Source organism: Trichomycterus rosablanca, chromosome 7 (genome assembly GCF_030014385.1).
Source record: "Trichomycterus rosablanca isolate fTriRos1 chromosome 7, fTriRos1.hap1, whole genome shotgun sequence".
In the NCBI taxonomy this organism is placed as follows: domain Eukaryota; kingdom Metazoa; phylum Chordata; class Actinopteri; order Siluriformes; family Trichomycteridae; genus Trichomycterus; species Trichomycterus rosablanca.
In genome coordinates this window covers 21,339,806-21,366,134 of record NC_085994.1, presented here as the reverse complement: position 1 = coordinate 21,366,134, position 26,329 = coordinate 21,339,806, and the positions used below count along the sequence as shown (strand labels likewise).

The window sequence follows — 26,329 nt, the reverse complement described above, 5'->3', positions numbered from 1 at the left end:
TAAGACTGCAAGGGAAGCTCAGCTTCCCCTAAAATGTCAAAAATTTAATGGTCAAATATGTACAGTTGTGTAACATTTCATTGACTACAAATGCATTAGAACACGTTCATCTCAAAGACGAGTTCATTCAGAATCAGCTACTTATCACATATCGACTGACTCGATTTTGTTAACTCCCGTAGCGTCAATGCATTTGCCCGTAGAAGCTGAGCGTCTATTCACTTCAATGGGACTGCATGGAACGGTTTTTTTCATTGCTTCGAAACTCGCCGGTCATTGGATAAATGCCACGATTTTGTCCCGCCCCCGGACGCTGAGCGTCTCTGGGGGTGAATGGAGCTGTGGGCGGGTCTGGACGCTGAGCTTCTGCAAGATGATTGGAGGATCAGTCAAAAGGCTGAATCCCGTTTTGATTGACAGCTATTTTGATCTCTACACCATCACTTAATCACTGGGAGCTTCAGTCCCATCGCGGATTTTGCGAGTGAAGTCGAAAGACAAACTGCAACCCATTTCAGGCCATTTTCTTGAAAAGAAACGGAGGGCAGAATTCATGTATAAATAAATTGACAAATTTTATGATGTAGGCCGACAATGAAAGACCAGCAGCCGCCACTGATATAAAAGCGGAGCTTTAGATGGGATAAGGCGTAGTTATTGTAACAGACTTTTCTGTGGTTGTATCGTGACAATGGTTTGATGGACGTTTCTACACGAAGTGAGTGTGTTTTGACCCTTTGGGGCTTCCATAGTCCATGGAATAGCATGCTTGGCTAACGACTCTAGCTGTCCGCTATTCGGTACCGTAACAGAAAAAGTAATAAAAGTGTTCTGCTCCCGACAACTTGTGAATATACCGTGTATTTATTTCTTTATTAAGCAAGTGCTACGACGCTACGACGCTCGGTTACATTTGAGAAACGCTGTCTTAATGAGAGATGCCGTGCACGGTCAAGTCTCAACATAAACTACGGATGACTCGCAGGGCCAAATAGAATTTGCGTTAACGGCACTATTTTTTAAAATCGCGTTAAATTGAAATCGCGTTAATGCGTTATTATCGCGTTAACTTCGACAGCCCTAATATACAGTATACAGTATATATATATGAAATTTCTTTGCACTGGGCCCCAGGAGCTCCTTGTTATGCCACTGCTCTGAGTACATTTTAAATGAGTTACTTTTTACTTCAGTACATTTTTAGACTAGTAATTTTACTCATACTTAAGTAAATAGCACTTTTACTTGACTACAATATTGTAGTACTCTTTCCACCTCTGGTTACAAGACACCACTGTAGATCATTAAATGTTTTTGACTTTTAAAGAGTCGGCTCCCGACGTTCACCTGAAAAGCCGATTCGAAGAGCCGACTCAGTGACGTGACTCGTTCACGAACGACACTTCTCACTACAGTAATAAAAACACAAGTGCGCCATCTCTGGTTAGTAGATTAGGCGTTTCCTTTTTCCAAAGAGAAGAGCTAGTTAACCATGGCTGTCAGACGCGGAGCATGCTCACACGGTGTATGAACTGTACTGCACTTCCAGTTTAGCACAGTTTACCACGAGCTGGTTCAGGTACAGACACAGACCGGAGCAGTTTACAGAACCGGTGTGTGCGCTAAGTTGTAGGTTCTGATGGAGGAGTCGGCGGCGCTGTTTAACCGGGAGGAGATCAATGGTACAGTGTGGGAAGTACCCGTCAAATACGTCCGATTAAAGCAGATCGGAACCGGAGCTTACGGCACAGTGTGGTTAGTACCGATTTATTTTTGCATAAATCGAGATTGCACCAAGATCAAATGTGATGTTATTTATACAGGCCTGTTCATGATGTCCATATAAACAGTGTGGAAATTCCACTAAAGGCTGTTTTGCTTCAGTGTGTATACTTTTCTTTCTCTACTGTAAACATTTACATTACAACATTATTTCAGAGCCAACGTCTTCCCTGCTATTCCAGTCAGTCTCTTACTTTCCCTTTGCTTGTCTCTTTCCTGTCTTTTGTTTGTCTCCTGCATGAGTTTTGACATGTCCTGTATGGCTTGGAAGGCCAAGCTCTTATCATAATGAGATAAAATGGACAGCAACGTCTTATTGTTATTATAAAAATACCAGTTACGTTGCAGTGGTTTAGAAATAAAGTGGTTTAGTCATTCAGTCACAGCAAATGCAAATCACCTTCAGATAATATTAAGTGTCCCTTTGAAAATGTCTGGATCAAGTCAGATTTAACCAGTTTATTGTACTTAAAACCATTTTAATAGTCTGGTTTTCTATGATGACTACATTTACATTTACATTTTCGGTATTTAGCAGACGCCTTTAATCAAAGCGACTTACAGTACAGTTACAGTATACAGTCTGAGCAATTAAGGGTTAAGGGCCTTGCTCAAGGGCCCAACAGCAGCAACCTAGCGGTGGTGGGGCTTGAACCAGCAACCTTCTGATTACTAGTCCAATACCTTAACCGCTAGGCTAACTAAGACCCTAACTAGTCAAAACGGAGCTACATCATTGTTAATGCTCCAATTAATAAAACGACATTTACAGCATTTAGCAGACTTTGAATAGTTGTTGTAACCCTATACAATACAAGCATTTGAACGTTAAGGGCCTTGCTCAAGGGCCCAAGTGGTGGAATTTGACCCAGCAACTTTCTGATAACTAGACCAGCATCTTAACTACAATGAACGCCTTTATTTGTCATATATACACATATCTACACTCACTGTCCATTTTATCAGCTCCACTTACCCTATAGAAGCACTTTGTAGTTCTACAATTACTGACTGTAGTCCATCTGTTTGTCTGCATGCTTTGTTAGCCCCCTTTCATGCAGTTATTTAGTGGTCAGGACTCTCCCAGGACCACGACAGAGTAGGTATTATATGGGTGGTGGATCATTCTCAGCACTGCAGTGACACTGACATGGTGGTGGTGTGTTAGTGTGTGTTGTGCTGGTATGAGTGCAAAAGACACAGCAGCGCTGATGGAGTCACAGCTGGACTGAGAATAGTCCACCAACCAAAAATACCCCGCCAACAGCGCCCCGTGGGCAGCGTCCTGTGACCACTGATGAAGGTCTAGAAGATGACCAACTCAAACAGCAGCAATAGATGAGCGATCGTCTCTGACTTTACATCTACATGGTGGACCAACTAGGTTGGAGTGTCTAATAGAGTGGACAGTGAGTGGACACGGTATTTAAAAACTCCAGCAGCACTGCTGTGTCTGATCCACTCGTACCAGCACAACACACACTAACACACCACCACCATGTCAGTGTCACTGCAGTGCTGAGAATGATCCACCACCCAAATAATACCTGCTCTGTGGTGGTCCTGTGGGGGTCCTGACCATTGAAGAACAGCATGAAAGCAGGCTAACAAAGCATGCAGAGAAATGGATGGACTACAGTCAGTAATTGTAGAACTACAAAGTGCTTTTATATGGTAACTGGAGTTGATAAAATGGACAGTGTGTGTAGAAACAAGGAGGTGGTTTTAATGTTATGGCTCATCGGTGTTCATATACACATGTACAGTACAATGAAATTATTTCTTTGCATACCCCAGCTGGTTTGGAAGCAGGGTCAGTTATTGTACGGCACCCCTGAAGAAGAGCGGGTTAAGGGCCTTGCTCAAGGACCCAACAGTGGTTGCATGGCAGAGCTGAGATTTAAACTCTCAACCTTTTAGTTGATAGCCCAAAGCCCTACCCACTAGGCTACCACTGTACCTGAGCTACCACTGCCAATTTTGTAAGATTGGATTGGTCAAGTCAATTCAAATGTATTTATGTAGCACATTTATGCCTGGAAGAATACATTTTAGACACCCTTAAGGTGGACCATACTATTTTTTATCTCATCTGTCTGCTTTCACTTCCACTATTGAATGCATCTTCGGTAAGGTTGCAGTTGGGCGAACAAGAGAATGTGCTCCGTGTTAATATAAATAGCTATCTATCTAGCTTGTTTAATACACTTTATTGCTTCAGTCAAATGTATACTGAATAATCAACCAGTGTTTAAGTTTTGCCTGAAGTTACACTTCACTAACTAACTACCCTCCCCCAGTGTTTTATTTTAACCTCATTTTGGGGGGTCCCCCCCATAATTCAAACCATGCTGTTGTGCATGCCAAAGGCAACAGTGGCAAGGGAAAAACTCTCTTAAAAGTACAAGGAAGAAATCTTGAGAGGAACCAGACTTAGCAAGGACCCATCCTTGAATGAATTAGATTTAAACAAACCATATATACACACACAAATAATTTTAAACAAAAGTTAACTATAACTATGTAGTTATTGCTAGTGAAAAGGGTTATATGTGTGCCCGGCTTGTACATGTACCCAGAGTCTTGCCAAGTAAATACCCATGATTTAAGAGATAAAACAGCACATGCTAGAGCGTGTCTTGCAATAAAACTTTCCTGTCATACACCATAAGGGAATCTTTACCAACATGTGTATTACCTGGAGTTATTTTACAGCTTGTTTTAATAATGGGCTGAAAGAACCTAATCTTTTCAGACAAATAGTGGGTGCATGCACTTCTTTAAAAATACTTGCATGACCATCACATTAACATTAGTTAATTTTGTAATAACTAATTACCCCCCATCATTATGTAAAATTAATACCAAACTAGAGCTGGGTGGTATGACTGTACATTTGGTATACCGGCTTTGAATCCCCGTACGGTATGGATTTTTCATATACCGCCATACCCTAGCATAATTAATACAACAGCTGTAAGCTTCAAAAGGCAGCAAATCATATAATGTTGTCCGCCACGAAAAGCGCAATGGAGCGCTGTACAGATTAGATACAGCTCACTTGTTAACCAGGTAGCGTTAGCATAACAGTGTTAACAGATTAGAGAGGTTTTCTCGATATGGTGGACAATAATAAACAGAAACAGCAAAGAAATGAGCTGTGTCGGCAGTTTAGAAGTTTTTTGTTCCGACAGATTACAACACTTTATACTGTACAGTTTGTCGGGGCATGGTTGTTGCAAAAAAGCAAATGGAGCGACTTTACTACCAGGGCGAAAATACTTCAGTTGCAAGCTGAAAGCGTAGATATATATATTAAGTCATTCACTTTTCTACAACAGACCTGTGATCAAGTTGTACAATCAGTGGAGTCATACATCAGTACAATGGTATAACTGTGCACTTCATCAGCGGTGACTGTAAGACTGCAAATGTCATTTCATTTGTTAAAGCGAGAGCTAACAGTATTTGTATAATACTAAAATATTATATTAATAATAAACATCGTATTTATTGAATTGGTCTCACGCATACTAATTCCATCATATATTGTGTCATTTTGTGGGGACAAGCAAACCTTATAGTACTCAAAACCTTCGTTGTATACATGGTAAAATTTAAATCTTTTATATTCTATGTACTTATGACAGTAAAATCATACATATAAAAAGTCCCAGTCATACAAAAAATAAAACTGTGAAACCGTCAGAATCTTAAAAAAATACTGTGACTGCCCAGCCCTATACCAAACATAAGAAAACAGCTAATAAAATGATTCAGAAATGCATTCAGAACAGAAATCTACTTTCCATAAAGCACCTGTGCTATCTGTATCACGCTGTATAATGCTGTGTTAGGTAGAATAAAGATGCCGTGAACACATCTGTTATATGTGAGATTGTTATATCACATCAAGTTGATGTTTTCATGTCTAAGAGAATGCAGGGTCTGGTAAACTGCATGTGTGAAAGTAGCAAAGTCTTTACATCACTGGTGAAAATAACCTCTGCATAACATGTGTAGGAAAACATTACAGGTAAAAGTAACCTGGTAATAACACAGGTTTTATATGTGTAGAGACTTTTGTACACTCAAAAAAGTCCTGTTTATGTAAATGTGTAGAGATGCATAAAGCTGGAAAAGGTTACATAAACATTTCTAAAGACTTGTTGACTGTAAGACAAATTATCTACACATTCAGTACTGTTGTTACTTTTCCTAAGAGTGGGTGTCCTGCAAAAACCACATCAAAAGCACAGCATGCAGTGCTTTAGGGTTTGAAAGATAGTAACAGCAAAATACCTGCAGAAATCTCTCAAACTTAACTCAAGCTTAAAGTTTCTATTCATACAGTTTATGGCCAAAAGTTTGTGAACACCGCTTCAGGTGCTTCCAACTTTGTGGCAACAGTTTGCTGTCTTCTGTTTCAGCATGGCTGTGCCCATGTCCAGTGTCATAATAATGCCCATGGTTTTGGAATGGGATGTCTAACTTGCTAATGATCAGGTGATCACATTTTCTGAAAAATACTAAACAATATGGCCTCAATGGAAAGACACTGCAAAGAGAAAAATTAACATTGTCTGATGTCTTAAGTGGCAAATTCTACGTAGAAGTTGCAAATCGAGGTCGGATAATGCAAACTTTGGTTACTTTGCAGTCACTAAAAGAAAAATACATAAATATTTTTGAGAAAAATTATGCAGTTTTTTATTTCTCACATTACACACATTTTATTGATGTTTTTTTTATTTTATTTTATTGATGTTGATGAAAAAAATAAACTAATAAATGTGCATGTTGCCATAAATCAGTGTTCTGTACAGAAATCTACTGAAGGGCTCACAAATTCTAAAATAAAATGTAACGGTGGATATGATTCCAAAAGTCACAACACCTACTTACTGTTCTTCTAAAAACATCTAAAAAGTAGGTGAAACCAGTGATGAGTACCACCATAAAAGTCAGCACCACAGACTGGAGTCAACCCAGCCAGATATGCAGATATTTACCAAAGGCAAGACAAGTGTAATGTTTAGGTGTTAGAAATTCTATAAAAGCTGATTTGAAATACAACGGATTCAGCAAGTACTCGGACACCTTGACTTTTTATACTCTTGAACTTGAACTTTATTGGGTTCTGGATTTTAAAAGAATGTCATTTCCACTTTCACCCATCAATCTACATTTAATCACCAATAACGACGAAGTGAAAACGTTTTTGGAAAATTAATTTAAAATGAAATTGTTTATTCACTAAAGTATTCAGTCTTTGCGCCTTCTCTCCAAATTATGCTCATATGCATTCTATTTTGGAGGTGCCAAAATGCCCCTAGATAATTTTTTATAAAGTTTTTTATGTTTGTTATATTCAGACCGGGATATGCTCGTGTTTAAATAATTTTGTTATTTATGAATTTGGAAGTCCACATTTGTTAATATCAATCCTTGTTATTTTAACATGTGTGCAAGCCGTAGCCTAGTGGTTAAGGCACTGGACTAATAATCAGAGGGTTGCTGGTTCAAGCCCCACCACTGCCAGGTTGCTGCTGTTGGGCCCTTAAGCAAGGCCCTTAACCCTTAATTGCTCAGACTGTATACTGTAAGTCGCTTTGGATAAAAGCATCTGCTAAATGCCGAAAATGTAACACTTTAAGAATGGCAGGTAAATTTTGCTATGCGCAGTATGAGTGTACACGTTAGTTAGATTAAGATGAATGAGGATGGAGCCTAAAGGTTTTCTGACCGTGTCGCATCGTGTCTTTTAGTTAGATAACTGTTGGAATAATTACACAGCTAGGAAGATACTTACAAATATTTATATTTTAAATTTACTTTATTTGTTCATAGTTAAAGTAAAGTTTGACAAACAAAGGAAAGTGCGGTCTTTTTGCTTTTTTTGATGGATCAAGTGGACTGGATATCAGTAGAACACGCGTCAGCCATAGGTTTCCGCGTCATCTTAAAACTTTTTCAAATTTAGGATACACATATTTGTTTTAATTATTTCTAAGATGTGTCCAAAACTTAACTTGAGTCCACTTGTTTCAGTTTGAATTGATTGGACATAGTTTGAAAAGGCAAACACACAGGAGTCTGACTATGGCTGGTCTATTTAGGTAGAATAGCAATCACTGTGTCTAAATAAAGTATTAAATAAATGGTGTGAGAACTTTTGTAAGAGATTTCAGTTTTTAATTGTAATGAATTTTGTAAAAACTCAATACATGTTTTCATGGGTGATTTTTAGTCTTTTTTAGATTGATGGGTAAAGATGACAATTATATTCATTTAAAAATAAAACTCTATGGTCCGTGGTAGTCCAATTTTTGGTTTGACATCTGCAGCGAGACACTACATGCACCCAGTGCATCAACCTTTTACTTGGGTCTTATTGCTATGCCACTTTCACATTAGACAATCTACATACGCCTACACTCTTACACTCTCAGTCAGCTCCAGTGCTGCCGGGTGACATTTACACCATGCTGTAGTTTACATTCCAATACCAATACCAAGCAAATGATGTACCCCTGATCCTGAGCAGAGCTGGGATATATACTAATTAAAAAGTGACTATTGGGGCATATTGGAGGTAGCTCTTAAAAGAACTGACTAATTTGATATATTGTAGTATACACAGTGAGGAAAAACAAGTGATTTGAATGATTTTATACACCTAATGTTTTTAACTAATGTAATGTAATATTAACGATTCAGGATACAGATTATTAAAAAAAACTCATTTAATAATGTCTAATTACCTTATCTTTTTATTTAAATTTTATTTAAATATTATAAAAAACAGGAGAAATGTCGTGATGTCTTAATGTCGAATTGAAACTCATTTATAAATGAATGAGTTAATTGGCCATAGCTTTAAACTTTAATTCACCAAATGAAATGAAATGGTATTATTTACATACTATATATATTTATACAACAGTTAGTTCCGACCTTACAATCTGATTGGTTGAGAAGCGTTCTAACCGTGCTGATATTTGTGATAACAGCACGGCCTTTTCACACCACAACTGTATTACTCCGCTGACGCGTTGCCAGTAACGACAAGCTTCATGCACACAAACGCGCAGGCGTCACAGCCTTTTTTCCCGATCGCGTTTTAAATCCGTTATCTGATATACAATCTAGCGCACTGTGTAGGGAACATAACCAATTGTCTAATTCACCCACTAGTGCACTATGTAGGGAACATAAATCCGTGATCTGATACACAATCTTGTGCACTATGTAGGGAACATTAATGTTTTTGTAACGCGAACAGTTAGCAGCTTCCAAAAGTTCACCCATATCCTTTGGTGTGTGCAAGAGGTTTTTTATTTCTTTTTTCCCTTCAGAGGTTCTTGCCTTTTTCTTCTTGTTCTTACCTCCCTGAAATGAGTTTTTGCAACTTGGGATGTCTGCTTTGTAGTGTTAAACTTTATATTCGTTGTGGAACTACTTTTTGGCGGAAGGTATTGTCAATATTAAAGCATATTTATTATGAAATTCAGGGCTTCTTTGATTTATTTTCTTTCTTTATTTTGTAAAAACTGTTGTATAAAAGCAATAGAACATGTTATTCGCGATAACACGCTCCCTCTCGTGTTCTATTGCTTAAATACTGTATATACACATGGAAAGTACAGATCTTTGTGTGCCATTTGTTCAGGTAGAATATGTTTGTTATGACTTGGATAACAATCAGTCAACATTTTATGAGTAATGCAAAAATCTGGGTTATTCCCAGGGATTTGCAAACTTGCAGGTGTACATTCTTCTTCATGTCATGTGTTGTAATGATTATGATGCAATCTGATCATTTTGTCTCATACCCTACCCCTACTAATAATCCTTAAATGTCAAGCTTGTATCTACTGAGGTGAAAACTAACTGTAAAATGTACCTGGTTTCTATGTTGGTGGGCTTTTTCTTTGTGAAAACATCTGGGCAGCCCCGTTCTTAAAACCTGCAGTGCAGTGGGGTGCAGAAGTGCAGTCATTACAAACTTGTGGTTATTTGCATTACCAACATTTTTAACCTTGCCTTGTCTGCCTTGTCCTGTTTTAGCTCAGCCATCAATGAAAAAACCCAGGAGAAAGTTGCCATCAAGAAGCTACACAGACCCTTCCAGTCTGATATCTTTGCAAAGAGAGCCTATCGAGAGCTGAGACTGCTCAAGCACATGAAGCATCAAAATGTAAGTCCTGTGTATGATTTCTTGCATAATTAAAATCGGCTCACAGAAAAGTGTTAGAAAGACACGGTTGAGGTAATTGTTCCAGTGCAGGTTGTTGGTAAAATTCTGAAAGAGCTGCTATTTTATCTTATATATATTAGGGCTGTCACGCGATTAAAATTTTTAATCAAGATTAATTGCAATTAAAGAACCAAATTAATCACGATTAATCGCGTGCAAAAATAACAACACATAATTTGAACAGTTATGCACATTTTTATTGCAACAACATGTTTACCAATAAAAAAATTATAAAATTATGATAAAATGATTAAATCTAAATAATTTTTAGAAAGCCAGCCAATTCCTGTATAGAGTTGTTAACAGCTACCCACCTTTCAGCCAGTTATTTCAAATGAGTCTGTTCACATTAGTAAGCAAAAGTGAGGATCTTTACCTGTTCGTAACCCTGCCACTGAAAACAGGCGCTCATAATATGAACCATTTCTAGATGCAACACCAGTGGTGTAACTAGGAGCTCATGGGCCCCAGTGCAAAAAAATGTTTTGGGCCCCATCAACAAATTGCATATGCTGATAGCTGATCAGAATGAATTAAAAGTACTCACTCAGAAGTTACATTTACATTTACATTTTCAGCATTTAGCAGACGCTTTTATCCAAAGCGACTTACACAATGATCACAATGAAGTTACACTTCAAGTCCAAATTCCTGGCTCTGGTATTTTTAATGCACAGTTTTTTAGTTATTTTAATTGTACTTAACGAAAATATTGTCATATAATAATAATGACCTGGCGAGTGCAGCCAATGTGGGGGGGCAGTGAGGTGAGTGATTGAGTTTATGTCTTGGAGGACCCCCGCCCCCCCTGCCATGGGCCATCCAAATTCATCTGAAATACAGTTAGACTGAGTCTGAGCTCATTTTACCTGTAACGCGTATCCGTGCGCGCAGACACCTGACGACACAAATCCGTGCTCTGATCAAAGATGATGTTAAAGCGTAAATTAATAACTGTAATTTTGTCTAGTGATGATTTCTCACGCTTTTTGAAAATAATTATTTAAAATACCTGATATTGATACCTGCCCGTGTTATTGTTATACAGTATAAAAGGTCCTGGGTTCGATCCCCAGGTGGGGCGGTCCTGGTCCTTTCTGTGTGGAGTTTGCATGTTCTCCCCGTGTCCACGTGGGTTTCCTCCGGGTGCTCTGGTTTCCTCCCACAGTCCAAAGACATGCAAGTGAAGTGATTTGCAGACACTAAATTGTCCACAACTGTGTTCGATATAACCTTGAGAAGTGATGAATCTTGTGTAATGAGTAACTACCGTTCCTGTCATGAATGTAACATTAAAATCCTAATAAAACAAACAAAATACAGTATAAACACAATGTTACTGTGTTAAAGCAGTGCAAATTACCACAGAGACACATATTTACATGGCACAAACATAGCCCAATAAAAATAGTTTGATAAAAAATTTTAATCTCGATTAATTTTTTTAATCGCCATTAAAATTTTAACGCGTTAATCGTGTTAATTAACGCAATTAACAACAGCCCTAATATATATACAAATCGACAAATCATATATCGACAAACCATACAGTATATAGTGTTTTAGTCTGTTCTAAACTGCCGACACACCTCATTTCTTTGGCAGGTTCTTTCAGTGCATATCAGGTCTTCCTCTCTTCATCCTCCATCTGGTTTTGTTTAGTTTTTTCACCATATCAAGGAAGCCTCTCCAATCTGTTAACACTTATGTTAGCGCTACGTGGCTAACTCATGAGCTGTATCTAATCTGCACAGCGCTCCATAGTATTTTTAGCGCTGAACAATATTATATGTTTTGCTGCCTACTGAAGCCTACAGCTGTTGTATTAACTATGCTACGGTATGGAAGTGTTTGAAAACTCCATACCGTACGAGAAATCAAAGATGGTATACTGAATGTATTGTCATACCACCCAGCACTAACTGTTCTAAATTGTATGCCTAATTAGTGCACTGCAAATGGCTTAATTACGCGTTATGTAAGACATAAAAATCAGGAATGCTGCCTGAAACTGTTAGCAGAGTGTGCATGAATTAAAGTTGTCTTGCAAATGAGTATGATGCAGTAAAAGTAATTTGTAGTTGTAACATATAAACATTGCCTGGTTTGCTAAACGTTGATATTTGATGTGACATGAAGGTTAGAAAGTACAGTATTATAAACAGCATGTTCTTGTCAGACAGACATGGTACTCATTGTGTTCCTCTGTTGTTGTAGATTTAACTTTCAAAATGTGTAAATCTGCTGATCAGTTCTTTTTAAATGCCGGGGTGAATTCATACAGAGAGATTTCACACGTAGATGAACAATCTATGCACTCTGTGCTTGCACCTTGACCAGACAGTCTGCCTCAGTATTTCAGAGGCAGGGGGGTAACTTACTTTCAATCCAGTTTTCCCTCCCTCAGAAACAGCAAATTATATTTTCCAGTAGCACTGCTGATAATTAAACCCATGTCTCTGTTCTGGTAAGCTACCTTATTAGACCGCTAGCAGTCAATATCAATTATATATATAATTAATGCTGTTTTATGATTATTCATTTAATAACTGGACTTTTGTCTCCAGGGGCACTGCTGATAATTAAACTCATGTCTCTGTGTTGATGAACTAGCTTATTAGACTGCCAACAGTCAATATCAAATATATATAATTAAAGCTGTTTTATGATTAATCATTTAATAATGGGACTTTGTGTAATATCAGAAAACCCAGCTCTGCATAATTTACTCATGTCTTTTAGGAGTGTCTCTATAAGCTGTTCTTTAATGACATTGTCCAATAGTAACAGTGACCCCTTTATTTTGTTAATACTCATTATATATTATTTAATCGATTGTGTTTTTTACTTCATGCTGTTTGATTGGAAGCACAATAAGCTTAAAGTTATTGGTGTATAACATATTTACTCCTAAATTACATAATTGTTTAACCCTTATGTGGTGTTTGGGTCTGTGGGACCCGTTTTCAATGATTACCAAAGAAAAATGATGCTATTTATCATTATTTTAACCTCAGACTCTTTGCCTTTGGCTCATTTTGTGTGAAGAACATATAAAATAACACATTTTTAATAAGTTCACACTGTACACCCCCCTACACATTTCTATTACACGTGGTGTTCGGGTCCACTGGACCCGCAGGTATAAAAATGTGTCCCTTTACTGTGTCCTACTACAACATGTCCTGCTGTCAGTGTGACAGACAGAGAGAAACAGAGAGACAGGCAGAGAGACGGAGAGAAAAACAGACAAACAGGCAGAGACAGACAGACAGATAGTTAAAAACAGACAGACAGGCGCAGACAGACAGACAGACAGACAGACAGACAGACAGACAGACAGGAAAAAAACAGACAGACAGAGACAGACAGGAAGGCAGGCAGTCAGAGAGAGAGACAGACATACAGAGAGACATACTGATACAGACACAGAGAGAGAGAAACAGACACAGCATACATGCATTAAATGAATGTATGTAACACACACACACACACACACACACACACACACACACACACACACACACACACACACAAAGTAAAGCTGACCCTCATGTATTGTATAAGCTAGCATAAATAGACTGTGTTGAATGGGGCTGATGTGTAGACTGATACAGATACTGTATCTGTTCAGGCTGGTGTTTCTTACACTGACATGTTTTACATTTCTTAAGGTTGTTCCATTTTGATTTGTTCAAAGTAAACATGTTTTTCCAGCCATATTTTGATAGTGATTTTTTTCTTTTTTATATTTTATCACAACAAACGGATGGCACTATTATTTATAAACATGATCCAACACAGGTAAATAGTAAATGTTAACCAAATATGCTGTCATTATTGCCTTAAAGTAAACCTCTGATATTTTGTATGGTAAATAAGTTATGGCTGTATTGATTTAAAAACACAATAATGCGGTGGGTCCACCAGACCCGCAAACATTGGCTGAGTAACAAAACTATGAACACCACACAAGTGTTAAATGTTAATTTTTAAATATTAAAGGTGGAAAATGGTACATAATGCTAACCAAGTAATATATTATTTATATAATATATAATAAATATATTCTCCCTAAATATCTTCTAATTTCCAGCAGAATATGTAATTACATTTAATACAGTCCACACCCTTCAAAAGCTCATTGCGTCTTTGTTTGGAAATGTTCTCCTACTTAAGGCTGTTTTAGAGTCTTGTATTCAGGTTAGTGGCACAAGTTGTGGCATGTCCAACATGGCAAAACCAATCGATAAAAAGAACCTCTGACTCCAGGTGTACTCTGAGTTGCCAGTTCAGTAAGTTGTACTGTATATTTACTGAGTTTTTGTCAGGTTTGGGGCAAACATGAGCCTTTTGAACAGCTTTATTGCACTTTGGCATATTCTAAATGCCTTTCAAATTGTACTGACAAAAGGGAAACATATTATAAATTATAATATTTGTAATACTATTGTAATATTTGACAATAGTGGTGGAGACCACTGTGTAATACCTTTGGTTCAAAATAACCCAGAGTTCAATTGAGTTGAGATCTGGTGAAAGTTCATAGGGTGGCAAAGAGTGTAGTGCTGTCCGTCACCTTACAGCAAAAAGGCCCTGAGTTTGGTTCCCCGGCCAGACGACCAGCGTCCTTTGTGTGAAGACTCTGGTTACCTGCCACAAGTTAAAAGACATGCAGCCAAGCCAATTGGAGCTACTAAATTGTCCCAAGTGTGAGTGTGTGTGTGTGTGTGTCTGCCCTGTGATGGACTGCCGACCTGTCCAGGGTGTTTTCTGATTTATACCCGATGAATCCTGACCAGGATAAAGCGGTGGTAAAACAGACAATGAATGAATGCATGAATGAAAGTTCATAGCATATTCATTTTAATATTCACCAAACCATTTGGTGATCCATTGCGCCCTTTGGGTGGTGTCAACTTTGAGGAGACCACTTCCAGCAGAATAAAATATTGCATCATATTGATCGGGTGATCAGTCACAGATGTTTATGGTTAGTAGATGATCAATACTCAGATAGACTAAACATTCAAACAATTCTTGATTTGTAATAAAGGCTCAGTGTGTGACAAGAAAACATTTTCAACACCATAACACCACCAACACTACAAACTGTTGTCACATAGCCGGTTGGGTACATGGAACACTGTGCTTTACACCGAATTCATTTTCAAATGCTATAAGCCTGTGCTTGTTGTAGCCTTAGAGCCCTGTTCTTGGCTGGCAGGAGTGGAACATGGTGCAAACTTTCACTGATGTGGCATTTTCACTTCAAGGCTCAACTTGTCTTTTTCAAGATGCTTTTTTGTTTACCATGATTGAAAAGAGTCTTCGTGTTAGCTCAAACCAGTCTAGTTGAAACTCACGGATTGTTGTGCATGAAAATCCCTGAAGATCAGCAATTTTTGACATTCTCTAAAAAGCCTGTCTTATACCATTAAACATGCTTTTAATAGTCACTTAAGTCACCATTCATGATGTTCATTTCAGCTACACCACTTGCTACCAGGAGAATAAAATCAAGTATATGAAATCAACTGTTCATAACTGCTTCTGACATGATCTGGGCATGTGTTTAATGCTCAGGTTAAGACAGGCCTTGCACGCTCTTTATTAAGACGAATCATCACATACTGATACAACTGATTTAAAATAATCATAATAATAATAATCAAACACTGCAAAAATCTGATTTAGGCAATAATTTAATTAGCCTGTTCAATTACTTAGTAAATCTGATATTTCCATAATAAGATTAGTTTTTAATTACACAATGTATGTACTTCTTCAGTTACTTTATGTTTCCTATGATGTGCTGATATCAACAGTAAATGTATCATAGTATAATATACAAACCATGTTTCCAGAAAAGTTGGGATGTTTTGTATGAAATAATATAAGAATAAAATGTTGGAAAAGAGGTGTATTGACCCCTGTGTTCCATTACCTTTTCTTTTAATGACTTCTTAATGCTTTGGGAACTGAGGACACTAATTGTTGCAGTTTTGCAGTGGAATTTTTGCCCATTCTTGCTTGATACGAGACTTTAGCTACTCAACAGTTAGTTGTTGTGATTGTCTGATTCTCCTTTTATTGCTGCTCTATACCATGAGGCTATTTACATTTACATTTACATTTTCAGCATTTAGCAGACGCTTTTATTCAAAGTATACAATTTAATCTGTATACAATTTAATAATGGCTTTCACTTAATGTAATAAAGTTTCCGGTTGCATTTCTTAATGCAGTGGTTCACTGTGTTAAGTGACAATCATTTTCTGAAGTACTACCAAGTCCATGTGGCTATATTTATCACAGTTACATGTTGGTTTCTCATGCAATGCCGTCTAAGAGCTCAAAGGTCACATGCATTCAACAGCTTAACCCTACATTGACTGAAATCTTTTCAGATTCCCTGAATATGTTCATAATATTATGAACAGTAGTTGGTGAAAGACTTATATAATTGCAATTTTGCATTAAGAAATAGTCATTTTTGAGCAAGTCTCTCCTGAAAGTGTTACCAATTCACTGCTTTTTGTGAAACACGATAACTTGAATATTGTATTTCTATACTTTTGCTCTTACTTTGCATGTGTCCCTTTTTAAAGTGTGTTCCTAAATACAAAATACAATTAAGTTAATCAGTGAAAACGTTGGAAATCTTTTCTTTCTACTTTTGTCAGTTAAATTAAGATTCATTCGAATTAACAGATCACAGATTCTTCTTTTTATTTTCTTACAAAACATCCCAGCTTTTTTGCAACAAATCCACAAGACTTGCTCTACCTGTAATTTCTTCCACTGAACGTTCCCCCTGTTATTTTCTGCTTGATTCAGGTAATAGGGCTGCTGGATGTGTTCACACCTGCCACTCGCCTGGAAACCTTTCAAGACTTGTAAGTAAAATTTCAGCCAACCTTTACTACTGTGAGTTCATGTGCATAGACCTGCACAGTTATGTTAACTTGTTCTACAATTCTTAAAGGAAGCATGTGCTAGCCCTGAAGTTGTTTTTATCTAACAGTAGACACAGAAATTTGGAAAATCAGTGGAAATTGTAAATGTCTAACACTAAAACAAAATCATGTCATTTCACTGTAGCTCAGTGTGCTAAAATTACAGAATCATAGATTCAGAGCCTTGTTATCTAAACAACTGTGCTAGTGGCAGGTAACCAGTTAACCTATTAGTTTTTTACTGCTCAGCTCTTTAACCGTTGAGATCATGCCAAAGTTCTGTGTTCTGTTCAGATAATATCATACAGCAATAATTACAAATTTGTTTTTCTATTTTAGCTACCTGGTGATGCCGTACATGTTCACAGATCTCTCTAAAGTGCGGGGTCTGCTTTCAGAAGACCGGTTGCAGTTCCTGGTGTACCAGATGCTTTGTGGTTTGAAGGTATGTCAGCCTTTCAGCTGCAATCAGTCAATGAGCCAGAGTTAATAAACTGCCTGATGATGGACTTTAGATGTCCAGATGTCCTTTTTTTCAACCTCTTTTTGGAAGTAAAAAGGGCATCCAGACTAATTTCTAAACTGCCTTTAATGGCCATTTAGACTTTCAGAGTGACATTTGTTTTCTATAATAACCATATACTGGTATCTATATTTATTGTTTATTTTATAAGCAAGACCTACCTTACAGATTAACTGACTGCAGCCCTGTTGCTCTGTACACTTTGACACTCCCCACTTGCCATACCCCATTCGTTAATTAAAAGGGACCCCCACTGACCTAATGTTATTGACATGGTTCAGTATGTTTTTTTCTGAAATAAGTGTATCAGGTGTGGCAGTAAACCTCCTTAATGTCAATGCTGGGAGTTGAATAGTGTTTCAACCATAACTCTAAACTGCCAACTGATAAAAGACCTAAGTATAGGAATGTAACGATACACTCTACCCATGATGTGATGCGATTCACGATACTGGGTTCACGACAGATTTTTTTCTTGATTTTTTTAAACAAAATTAAATTAAAGACAAATTATGACAAAGTTTCCTTTTGTTATTTTTCTTTAAAAAATGAAATACTGTATTTGTGTTTATCTTGTATTTATCTAAATAATGAATGCCCTTTAAGTACAAACTATGTAAAACAATGCTGCACATTTTCCTTTTTGTGTAAAAAAAACAAAACTGAAATGAAATAAATCCCACATAAATAAGTGAATAATACAAATAAAGAAAGTATTCTCACATAAATACATTTGGTTGGAAAATTCCGAACTTGGCAACCCTGTAGTGACGTCAACCAGGCGAGGTGAATAACGCCAGTGCCCTCTGCTGTTTAAAGTGAATATCGATTCATTATACATGTAAACCGATTTGAATCGTTACACATGTGAATCGATTTTTAACTGTCTTGTGGTGCATCGTTACTTAAGTATGATTAACACACATTGTGCATGAAACAAGAAGATAGTTCAAGTCTCCAGCTGAACACATAAACTATGGGTATGTGCCCCTGATAAATATGCCAGCAAGTTTAAATAGTACTTAAAATCCCAACAATGCTGCTGTAATGAATACACTCATACCAGTACAACACACACTATCATATTATTACCATGTTGGTGTCATTGCAGTGCTCAAAATTTTTTCATTGCATATCCCCGCTTGTTTGGAAGCTGGGGTCAGAGCGCAGGGTCAGCCATCCTGGAACAAAGAGGGTTAAGGGCCTCTACCCACTAGGCTACCACTGTCCCTATTTTGTCTTCTATTTGAGTCCTCAGGCTTCTTAATGGCTCATTTATTATTCCTTTAATTGTACTTATTCATCTTGTTGCTGGCTGCCTTCTTTCTCCATAAACTATAACTCTTCCAGGCATTTCTTTTCCAATAAATTGGTTCTTCTCATTATGTGTCCAAATTTATCTGTTTTGAGTGAGCGGTAAGGTTCCATTGGGCTAATTTACCTAATAAACTGCTTGTCTTTGTACATTGTTTATGCATGTTTGCATTATTGATCTTCTGTGTATAGAATACAAATGTAAACAGCACTATTTTTATGTCTACTAACTTGCAAATCACTTGGACTATGGGAAAATTGATTTGATCTTAAGAAAAGTATACTTAGCCATGTTGTTAGGACTGAACAAATGTTGTTGTTAGAGTGCTAACTTTTGGAACAAACTTGAATAACATAGTTGTATGGTTTTGAAGGTATTTTTCAACTATTTACACCCCCCCCCCCCCCCTTCCTCTTCCCATTCTGCACCTTATTCCTGGTTGCAAATTCAGGTTAATACCATACCATACCAATACCATACAATCAACTATCACAGGTCATGGGCCTGAAAAAAGTGTCAGGTTTGAACTTGTGGCACATGTTTTTGGAAAGGTGGCTGTTTTACAGATTCCATTGGATAAAAAAAAGAGTGAATATCATGTACTAAATTAGAATGTCAACCTGAAGTGAGGAAAGTGTAAAGTGTAGCTGTTTTTAGCATGTAGCTCTTTCAGTGTGAACTGAAACCACATGAAATAAAGCTGCACATTGTGACTTGTTTAATACATCTTGTCTTTGCATAAAATGTTACGCTTGCTTAGCTTGCTACTGCAAGTGTTTGTCCTGTAATACAAATGAAAGCTTTGTCACACCCTGTTATACCTGCATAATGAACACATTGTTAAACAGCTATATAATGTACTGTATAAATTTGCCAGATATATAAAGAGTGTATCACAACTTTTAATTATTAGAATAATGCTAAAGCTGAACATATGTCAGCTATGTTTGTTATCTAGCTAGGTACATGTTCAAGTCACCACCAAAAAAGTGCAAGCTTGTTTACATAGGAAATACATAAAATATACGTTTACATTTACGACATTTAGCAGACACTCTTATCCAAACGACTTACTTTGACAGTATATTGTCTAAGCAATTGAAGGTTAAGGGGCTTGCTCAAGGGCCCAACAGTGGCAACCTGGCAGTGACCTTTCAATTACTAGTCTAGTACCTTAACTGCCCTAGTAATACTGCATTACCATAAGTAGTGATGCAGTATAAAATAAAGTTCAATCATTATTCATATAATAAAAAAGGAGCGTTTTGTTGGAGTTGCAGTCTTATTAACATAGACCTCAAAACAGTCTGGCCATCAGACTCCTACTGTCTGGTGACGGTGTCTGCATAAATGACAGAGCAATGTTTAGTGAAACGAAGAGCTTGACAGCTTCAGACATGTTGAAGTGGGCATATGTTAGCCTACAGTCCTCCGCAGCCAGCATGGATGACGTAAATACGGCAGAAATAGTGCAGTGGGGGAACTAGATAGAGGTATGGCATGATGAAACAGCTAATGAAGTGGGTGCCACACAACACCATAGTTTTAGAGGTCCTGGGTTCAATCCTCATCAGTCCAAATTGTACAAACAGAGCCAGTCTTAATTGCCTCTAGATGTGAGTGAGTAAATGTATGAGTGTCGGGTTTTGGTGGTGCAGCCGTCTGATGCGTCGGCCACCACCGTTAAGATTCAAGTTCAAATCTCAGCTTAGCTATTACCCGTCTGGCTACACAGCCACATTTTGCTGTGTCTGTTGGAAGGGATTCTTCATTACTGCTGAAATTGCGGGCTTTGCTGGTTAAAGGCACCTGCACAGAGATGGTGCCTGATGGATAGCAATGCATGAGAAACACAGTAACATAATGAACGGGGCAGTAAAGTAGAACAGTGTGATAAACATAAACACTGAGCATTCTAAATGTAGATTTTAAAGTGGGTAACAAACAGCGTCTCTTAAGCACTAAACAAGACATTTTAATCAACGAATAGATATGCAGTTCAAATACTAAATGTCTTTCTGACATCATCAGTGAAGTTATTATAAGATGTTAAGCAGTTTTACCTTTACCTTCAGTTTTACCCAGGGACAATGGTAGACTAGTGGGTAGAGCATTGGGCTATCAATCCAAAGGTTTTGGGTTTGAATCCCTGCTCTAACATGCAGCCAGTTAACCCTCTCTGCTTCAAGGTAGCTGTTCCAGTACTCTGGCTCCAGCTTCCAAACGAGCTGGAATACACGAAAAGAAGTTGTTATTAAACTGTACACGTGTCTGTATATTTGACAAAGTCATTTTATTCTATTCTGTAATGGGACGATGCAAAAAATCCACACATCCAGCACTTAGGGTCGGTTGTGTTGAATTTCATACCAACCTTCTTACTCTGTATGGACTGTAGCTTCACTCTCCATTGGAATCAAGTGTCAGCTGTCGGAATTTAAATGACATTTTTAACTAACAGCGTAAAACAAACAATGACTTTAAACATTGAACAATTGGTTAATCATTGATTGGGATGTCCTACTTTTACAAGCATTCTTTTGCTTGTTTTTACTGCACTTGTAAACAGTGGTACACAACAAGTGGTAACTACTACAGTCTTTAATTGTGTATTTTAGACAGAACTTTGATCAAATCTGCAGAAGCAATATGAAAAGTACAACTTGCCTAGTAAAAAGGGTAAAAAATAACATTTAGACTTTATACTTTTTGAAATGGTATATGGTTGTTTTATTTTATAAATAAGTAATTAAAAATATGTAGGTATAAGTAATTATAAATAAGTAAGTATACAGTAATTATATGGAAAACAATGTTATTTCATATAAGTGAATTGTAGGGGAATATAACCAAAACAAGTTATTAATAAAATTAGAAATAGAAAAGCACAGAACTCTGAAAGTAAATTTAGGGCAGTTGTAGCCTAGTGGTTAAGGTACTGGACTTGTAACTAGGAGGTCACTGCTCAAACAAGGCCCTTATCCCTTAATTGCTTAGACAATATACTGTCACAGTAATGTAAGTCGCTTTGTATAAAAGCGTCTGCTAAATGTCGAAAATGTAACTGTACATTTTCTTGCCCTGTGACATCAAGGTAATCAAGTCTACAGTAAATTGTAATGCAGCAAGTTTTTATAACCCAAAATCTTGTGTACGTTCCAGTTTTGTATTCAGTTGCAACATGAAGGGTTAAACAGTTCTGAACATGACTAACTGATGTAGACTCATGTTTTTTTTATGTCTCTCCACAGTACATTCATGATGCTGGCATCATTCACAGGGTAAGTTTTTGGCAGTACATAACTGGCATCTGTCATTACTCACGATTTTAGAACAAGGCTGAAATGATGATAAATAATTAAATAAAATGTCCATGTTCACAAATTCTAGAAACAACCAAGTTGTCTTTACACACTCATCAGCCGTAACATTAAAACCACCTCCTTGTTTCTACACACACTGTCCATTTTATCAGCTCCAGTTACCATATAAAAGCACTTTGTAGTTCTACAATTACTGACTGTAGTCCATCTGTTTCTCTGCATGCTTTATTAGCCTTTCATGCTGTTCTTCAATGGTCAGGACCCCCACATGATCACTACAGAGTAGGTATTATTTAGGTGGTGGATCATTCTCAGCACTGCAGTGACACTGACATGGTGTTGGTGTGTTAGTGTGTGTTGTGCTGGTATGAGTGGATCAGACACAGCAGCACTGCTGAAGTTTTTAAATACCGTGTCCACTCACTGTCCACTCTATTAGACACTACTACCTAGTTGGTCCACCTTGTAGATGTAAACTCAGAGACGATCGCTCATCTATTGCTGCTGTTTGAGTTGGTCATCTTCTAGACCTTCATCAGTGGTCACAGGTTGCTGCCCATGGGGCGCTGTTGGCTGGATATTTTTGGTTGGTGGATTATTCTCAGTCCAGCAGTGACAGTGAGATGTTTAAAAACACTCATACCAGCACAACACACACTAACACCATGTCAGTGTCACTGCAGTGCTGAGAATGACCCACCACCCAAATAATACCTACTCTGCAGTGGTCCTGGGAGTGTCCTGACCATTAAAGAACAGCATGAAAGCAGGCTAATAAAGCATGCAAAGAAACAGATGGACTACAATCAATAACTGTAGAACTACAAAGTGCTTCTATATGGTAAGTGGAGCTGATAAAATGGACAGTTAGTGTAGAAACCAGGAGGTGGTTTTAATGTTATGGCTGATCGGTGTATATCCTGGGATGTTAATGATTAACACATTATTTGATGCTGTTGACTGCTGTCCATTGAAATGTATTTCCAACTTGAATAGAGAGCAGAGCTGTAGATTTTGCACAAATTAGCCGCACATTAATATGCACATTAGAAATATCAGCTCAGCCCATACCTAACTCTCTCTATGGCTCATATATTTAATAACACTTGCCTTTTTTGAATAACGTTTAGTTGAGTACTGTATTTGGTGCTAATTCGGGTTGGCTTGGTCTTGCAATACATGTAATTTAAAGATGTTACAGATATGCTAAGGTGAAAGAAATCAGAAAGGGAGCAAAATATTTTTATGGCATTGTTTAATACAGTTTTAACACTAACAATAACCACTCATAACATAATTTTTGCCACAGATTTATTGCCCGTTGTTTTTTCATACTCTGTGTGGCATTAAAGGATTCTGGTGAATCATGTTGACATTCAGGTTAATGCAGTAGGTGGTTTCCTGTAGGGTGTAATGCTATGTTTGCATGTTCAGAACTGTTCAGCGGCGTGCAGGCTCTATTAGGAAACGGTTTTAAGGAAACAGGACAGAGGAGTTGCACAACAGCATGTTGTGAAATGTTTGATTTGATGAGCGTAATGCAGTGTAATCAGAGTGGCTCGATTACTTTCTGCATCACTTGTTTCCTCTTAATTCTAAACTATGAATTTAAAATTGACATTATCGTTTCTCTGCCTTTTGGCCAGATCAGGTGTTGTATTTGTTCTTATCAGTTTAATATCTGAAACGAACAAGTAACTGCCGGCACTGTGGGAGTGGCAGCCTGTTACGGCAGCTCTTTCTGTTCTATCTTATCTTATATTTTGATAAAAATTTATGGGTTTACATTTCAGGTTTACTGTACTTTTTTAAAATAGCTATAAAAACTGTGTCTGTGCAGCTGGTCTGTGATCAGTTGCTTTGTTCCATTGTCTGCTCTAGTTTCCCGTGCATTCCCGTTCAGTCCAGATAACACAGTGTATAAGTACCTCACATTTTTCAAATTGCAAAAACCCTCTTAAACCAGTATTCACCTTGTTGTTATATCTGATTAATGTAGATTAATAGGTAAAATGTCCATTATATTCATTCAAAATAAATCCACAAGACATTGTTCAAAAAGCTATGGGGTCTGAACTTTATGGATCCCCTGTATATTATAACAGCATACTCAGAGTGCTTTATTCCTTATCTAGTTTACCATTTTGTTCAGTTATCATTTTTAGTTTAGTCTTCCAGGAAAATCAAGCTAATCCACATTTTCACACCTGAGCCAAGTAATAATTCACTGGCAGACTGAACACAATACAGTGTGGGCAGGCTGGTTGTTCCAGACATTTGTCTGAGATACTTGTACCAATGAATGTTGTTGAAGCAACAGCAGGATATTGTATTGTAACTAATATTCTGTTATTCTGTATTCATGCATGTAAACTTGGGGGTATAAATATTTAAATATTAACTGATTTAATTACGACCTCTGCTGGCTGATTATTGGCGGCTGCACAGAGACTAGGGATAATGCGTTGATCAGGGTGTGGCTTTCCGTACACAAAGCTGATCCGCATATGAACCCGCTTTGTGCAGGTGAAAAGATGCAGTTGGCTACTGCACACATGTCAGAGGGGGCGTGTGTCAGTCTCGGCTCTCCTCAACCAGGGTGGAGATCAACATCAGTAGAGAGAAAGTATAATGCAATCGAGTAATTGGATACAACTAGATTGGGGGGGAAATTGGGAAAAATGCAAAAAATAAAAACAAACAAAAAAAACAATGGAACAATAACACCACTGATATTAACTTTTTTAATTACTCATTTACAATAAGTCAGTTTAACTACTGTGAGGGTTTAGAATGGGTATGGTATCTGCTTTAGTTACCACTCAGACGTTTGATATTAATATTGAAAATGAAAGTGCAGTGGAATGGTAAACCAAAGTGAGAAACCAGACCACTAAAAGGAGATCATGTTCGACCACTGCACATATCCAGATGTAACTATTTGACGTGGTTGTGAGATGCTGGGCAAAAAACTTTATTATTAAAGTATTAATAGCTGAAAACTTAATGAACACACAAAAGGAGTAAAATACAGAATACATTTCAAATTGCTCTCTTTGATTTTCTCAGTTCCTCTTTTCTGTCACACTAAATAATTTCAGATCATGAAACAAAACATAATATTATACTAAAGAAACATGAGAACCGTGAACACCCATAATGCTGTTGTGAATCACTTGTTTAAGCAGGGCATCTCCATTTAATTTACATTTATAACCATGAGCTAAACCATAATGACCACCTGCTCAATATGCTGTCAAAACCACTCTGACCCACCAATATAAGGACTCCACAAGACACCTGTCTGAGAGAGTCCTGTGGTATCTGGTGCTGGGACATTACATCACCAACAGGTCTTTTAGCTTCTGTATGTTGTGACATGGATTTTCATATAGTACATCCTAGTGCCATCTCCACCTGATCTTGGAGAAAACAAATAATTGGACCAGTCAACTTTCTGTCATTCAGTTCTGATGCCTTTTGATGGTAGACAGGAGTTAGCGTGGGCACTTGGACTGTGCTATGTGTTGTGATATATTCACCTCATCACTAGTAACAATCTGCAGTTTCAGCCACAATAGCCTTTCTGTTGGTTCATACCAGACATCGTAGTCTTTATGTCTTCATGCATCAATAAGTATTCGCTGCCCAGCAACCTGTTGGCGGTATCTAAATTAATAAAAAAAAGTTTTATGTGTTGTGTTTTAATAGAAGTAATCTTTGTAAAATTTAATGTTTTGACTCTGCAAGTCATTTAAATGTACAGCATTTGGCAGACTCTTGTCCAGAGCGACTTACAGAAGTGCTTTCTTAGTAAACATTTCCTTTCATGAAGAGGATGTAATTTTACAGTTTGAAATTGAGATTGCAGTTAGGGGAAGATGAGGTTACTGGTATTACTGCCTTTTTTGTATGACTGGCAACATCTGTAGGAGATATGGACAGGTATTAGTGAATAGCACATGTTGGGGAAGGATGACAATTAATCAAAGGAAAATTAGGGTTAATGTGAAGAATTAATTGTTCACCCAAGAGTAGCTGAGAGGTTGGCCAGTTACAGTTGTTACTATAGGGAAAAGACATTGCAGAACAAAGAGGAGAAGAGATGAACCTGAAAGAGTACTCTAGAAATGACTTAGGTCGGATTATACCAATTAAAGCCCTACA

General features: G+C 37.5%; 1 protein-coding gene and 1 pseudogene across 2 annotated transcripts in view; both read left to right on the top strand.

Annotated features, from left to right (window-relative positions):
* The first annotated feature begins 1,507 nt into the window (after positions 1–1,507).
* The window catches only part of mapk13 (mitogen-activated protein kinase 13), a 44,109-nt gene continuing 19,287 nt past the window's right edge, over positions 1,508–26,329 (top strand). The window contains exons 1-5 of one of the 2 annotated variants that reach the window (XM_062999134.1): positions 1,508–1,755; positions 9,853–9,982; positions 16,883–16,941; positions 17,341–17,446; positions 22,091–22,120. In XM_062999134.1, coding sequence (XP_062855204.1) covers positions 1,640–1,755; positions 9,853–9,982; positions 16,883–16,941; positions 17,341–17,446; positions 22,091–22,120 — 441 coding nt within the window. In that variant the 5' untranslated portion in view covers positions 1,508–1,639. The remainder of the gene's footprint in view (positions 1,756–9,852; positions 9,983–16,882; positions 16,942–17,340; positions 17,447–22,090; positions 22,121–26,329) is intronic. The other variant, XM_062999135.1, reaches the window with a different exon arrangement.
* On the top strand, positions 23,785–23,940 carry LOC134318622 (U2 spliceosomal RNA; annotated as a pseudogene).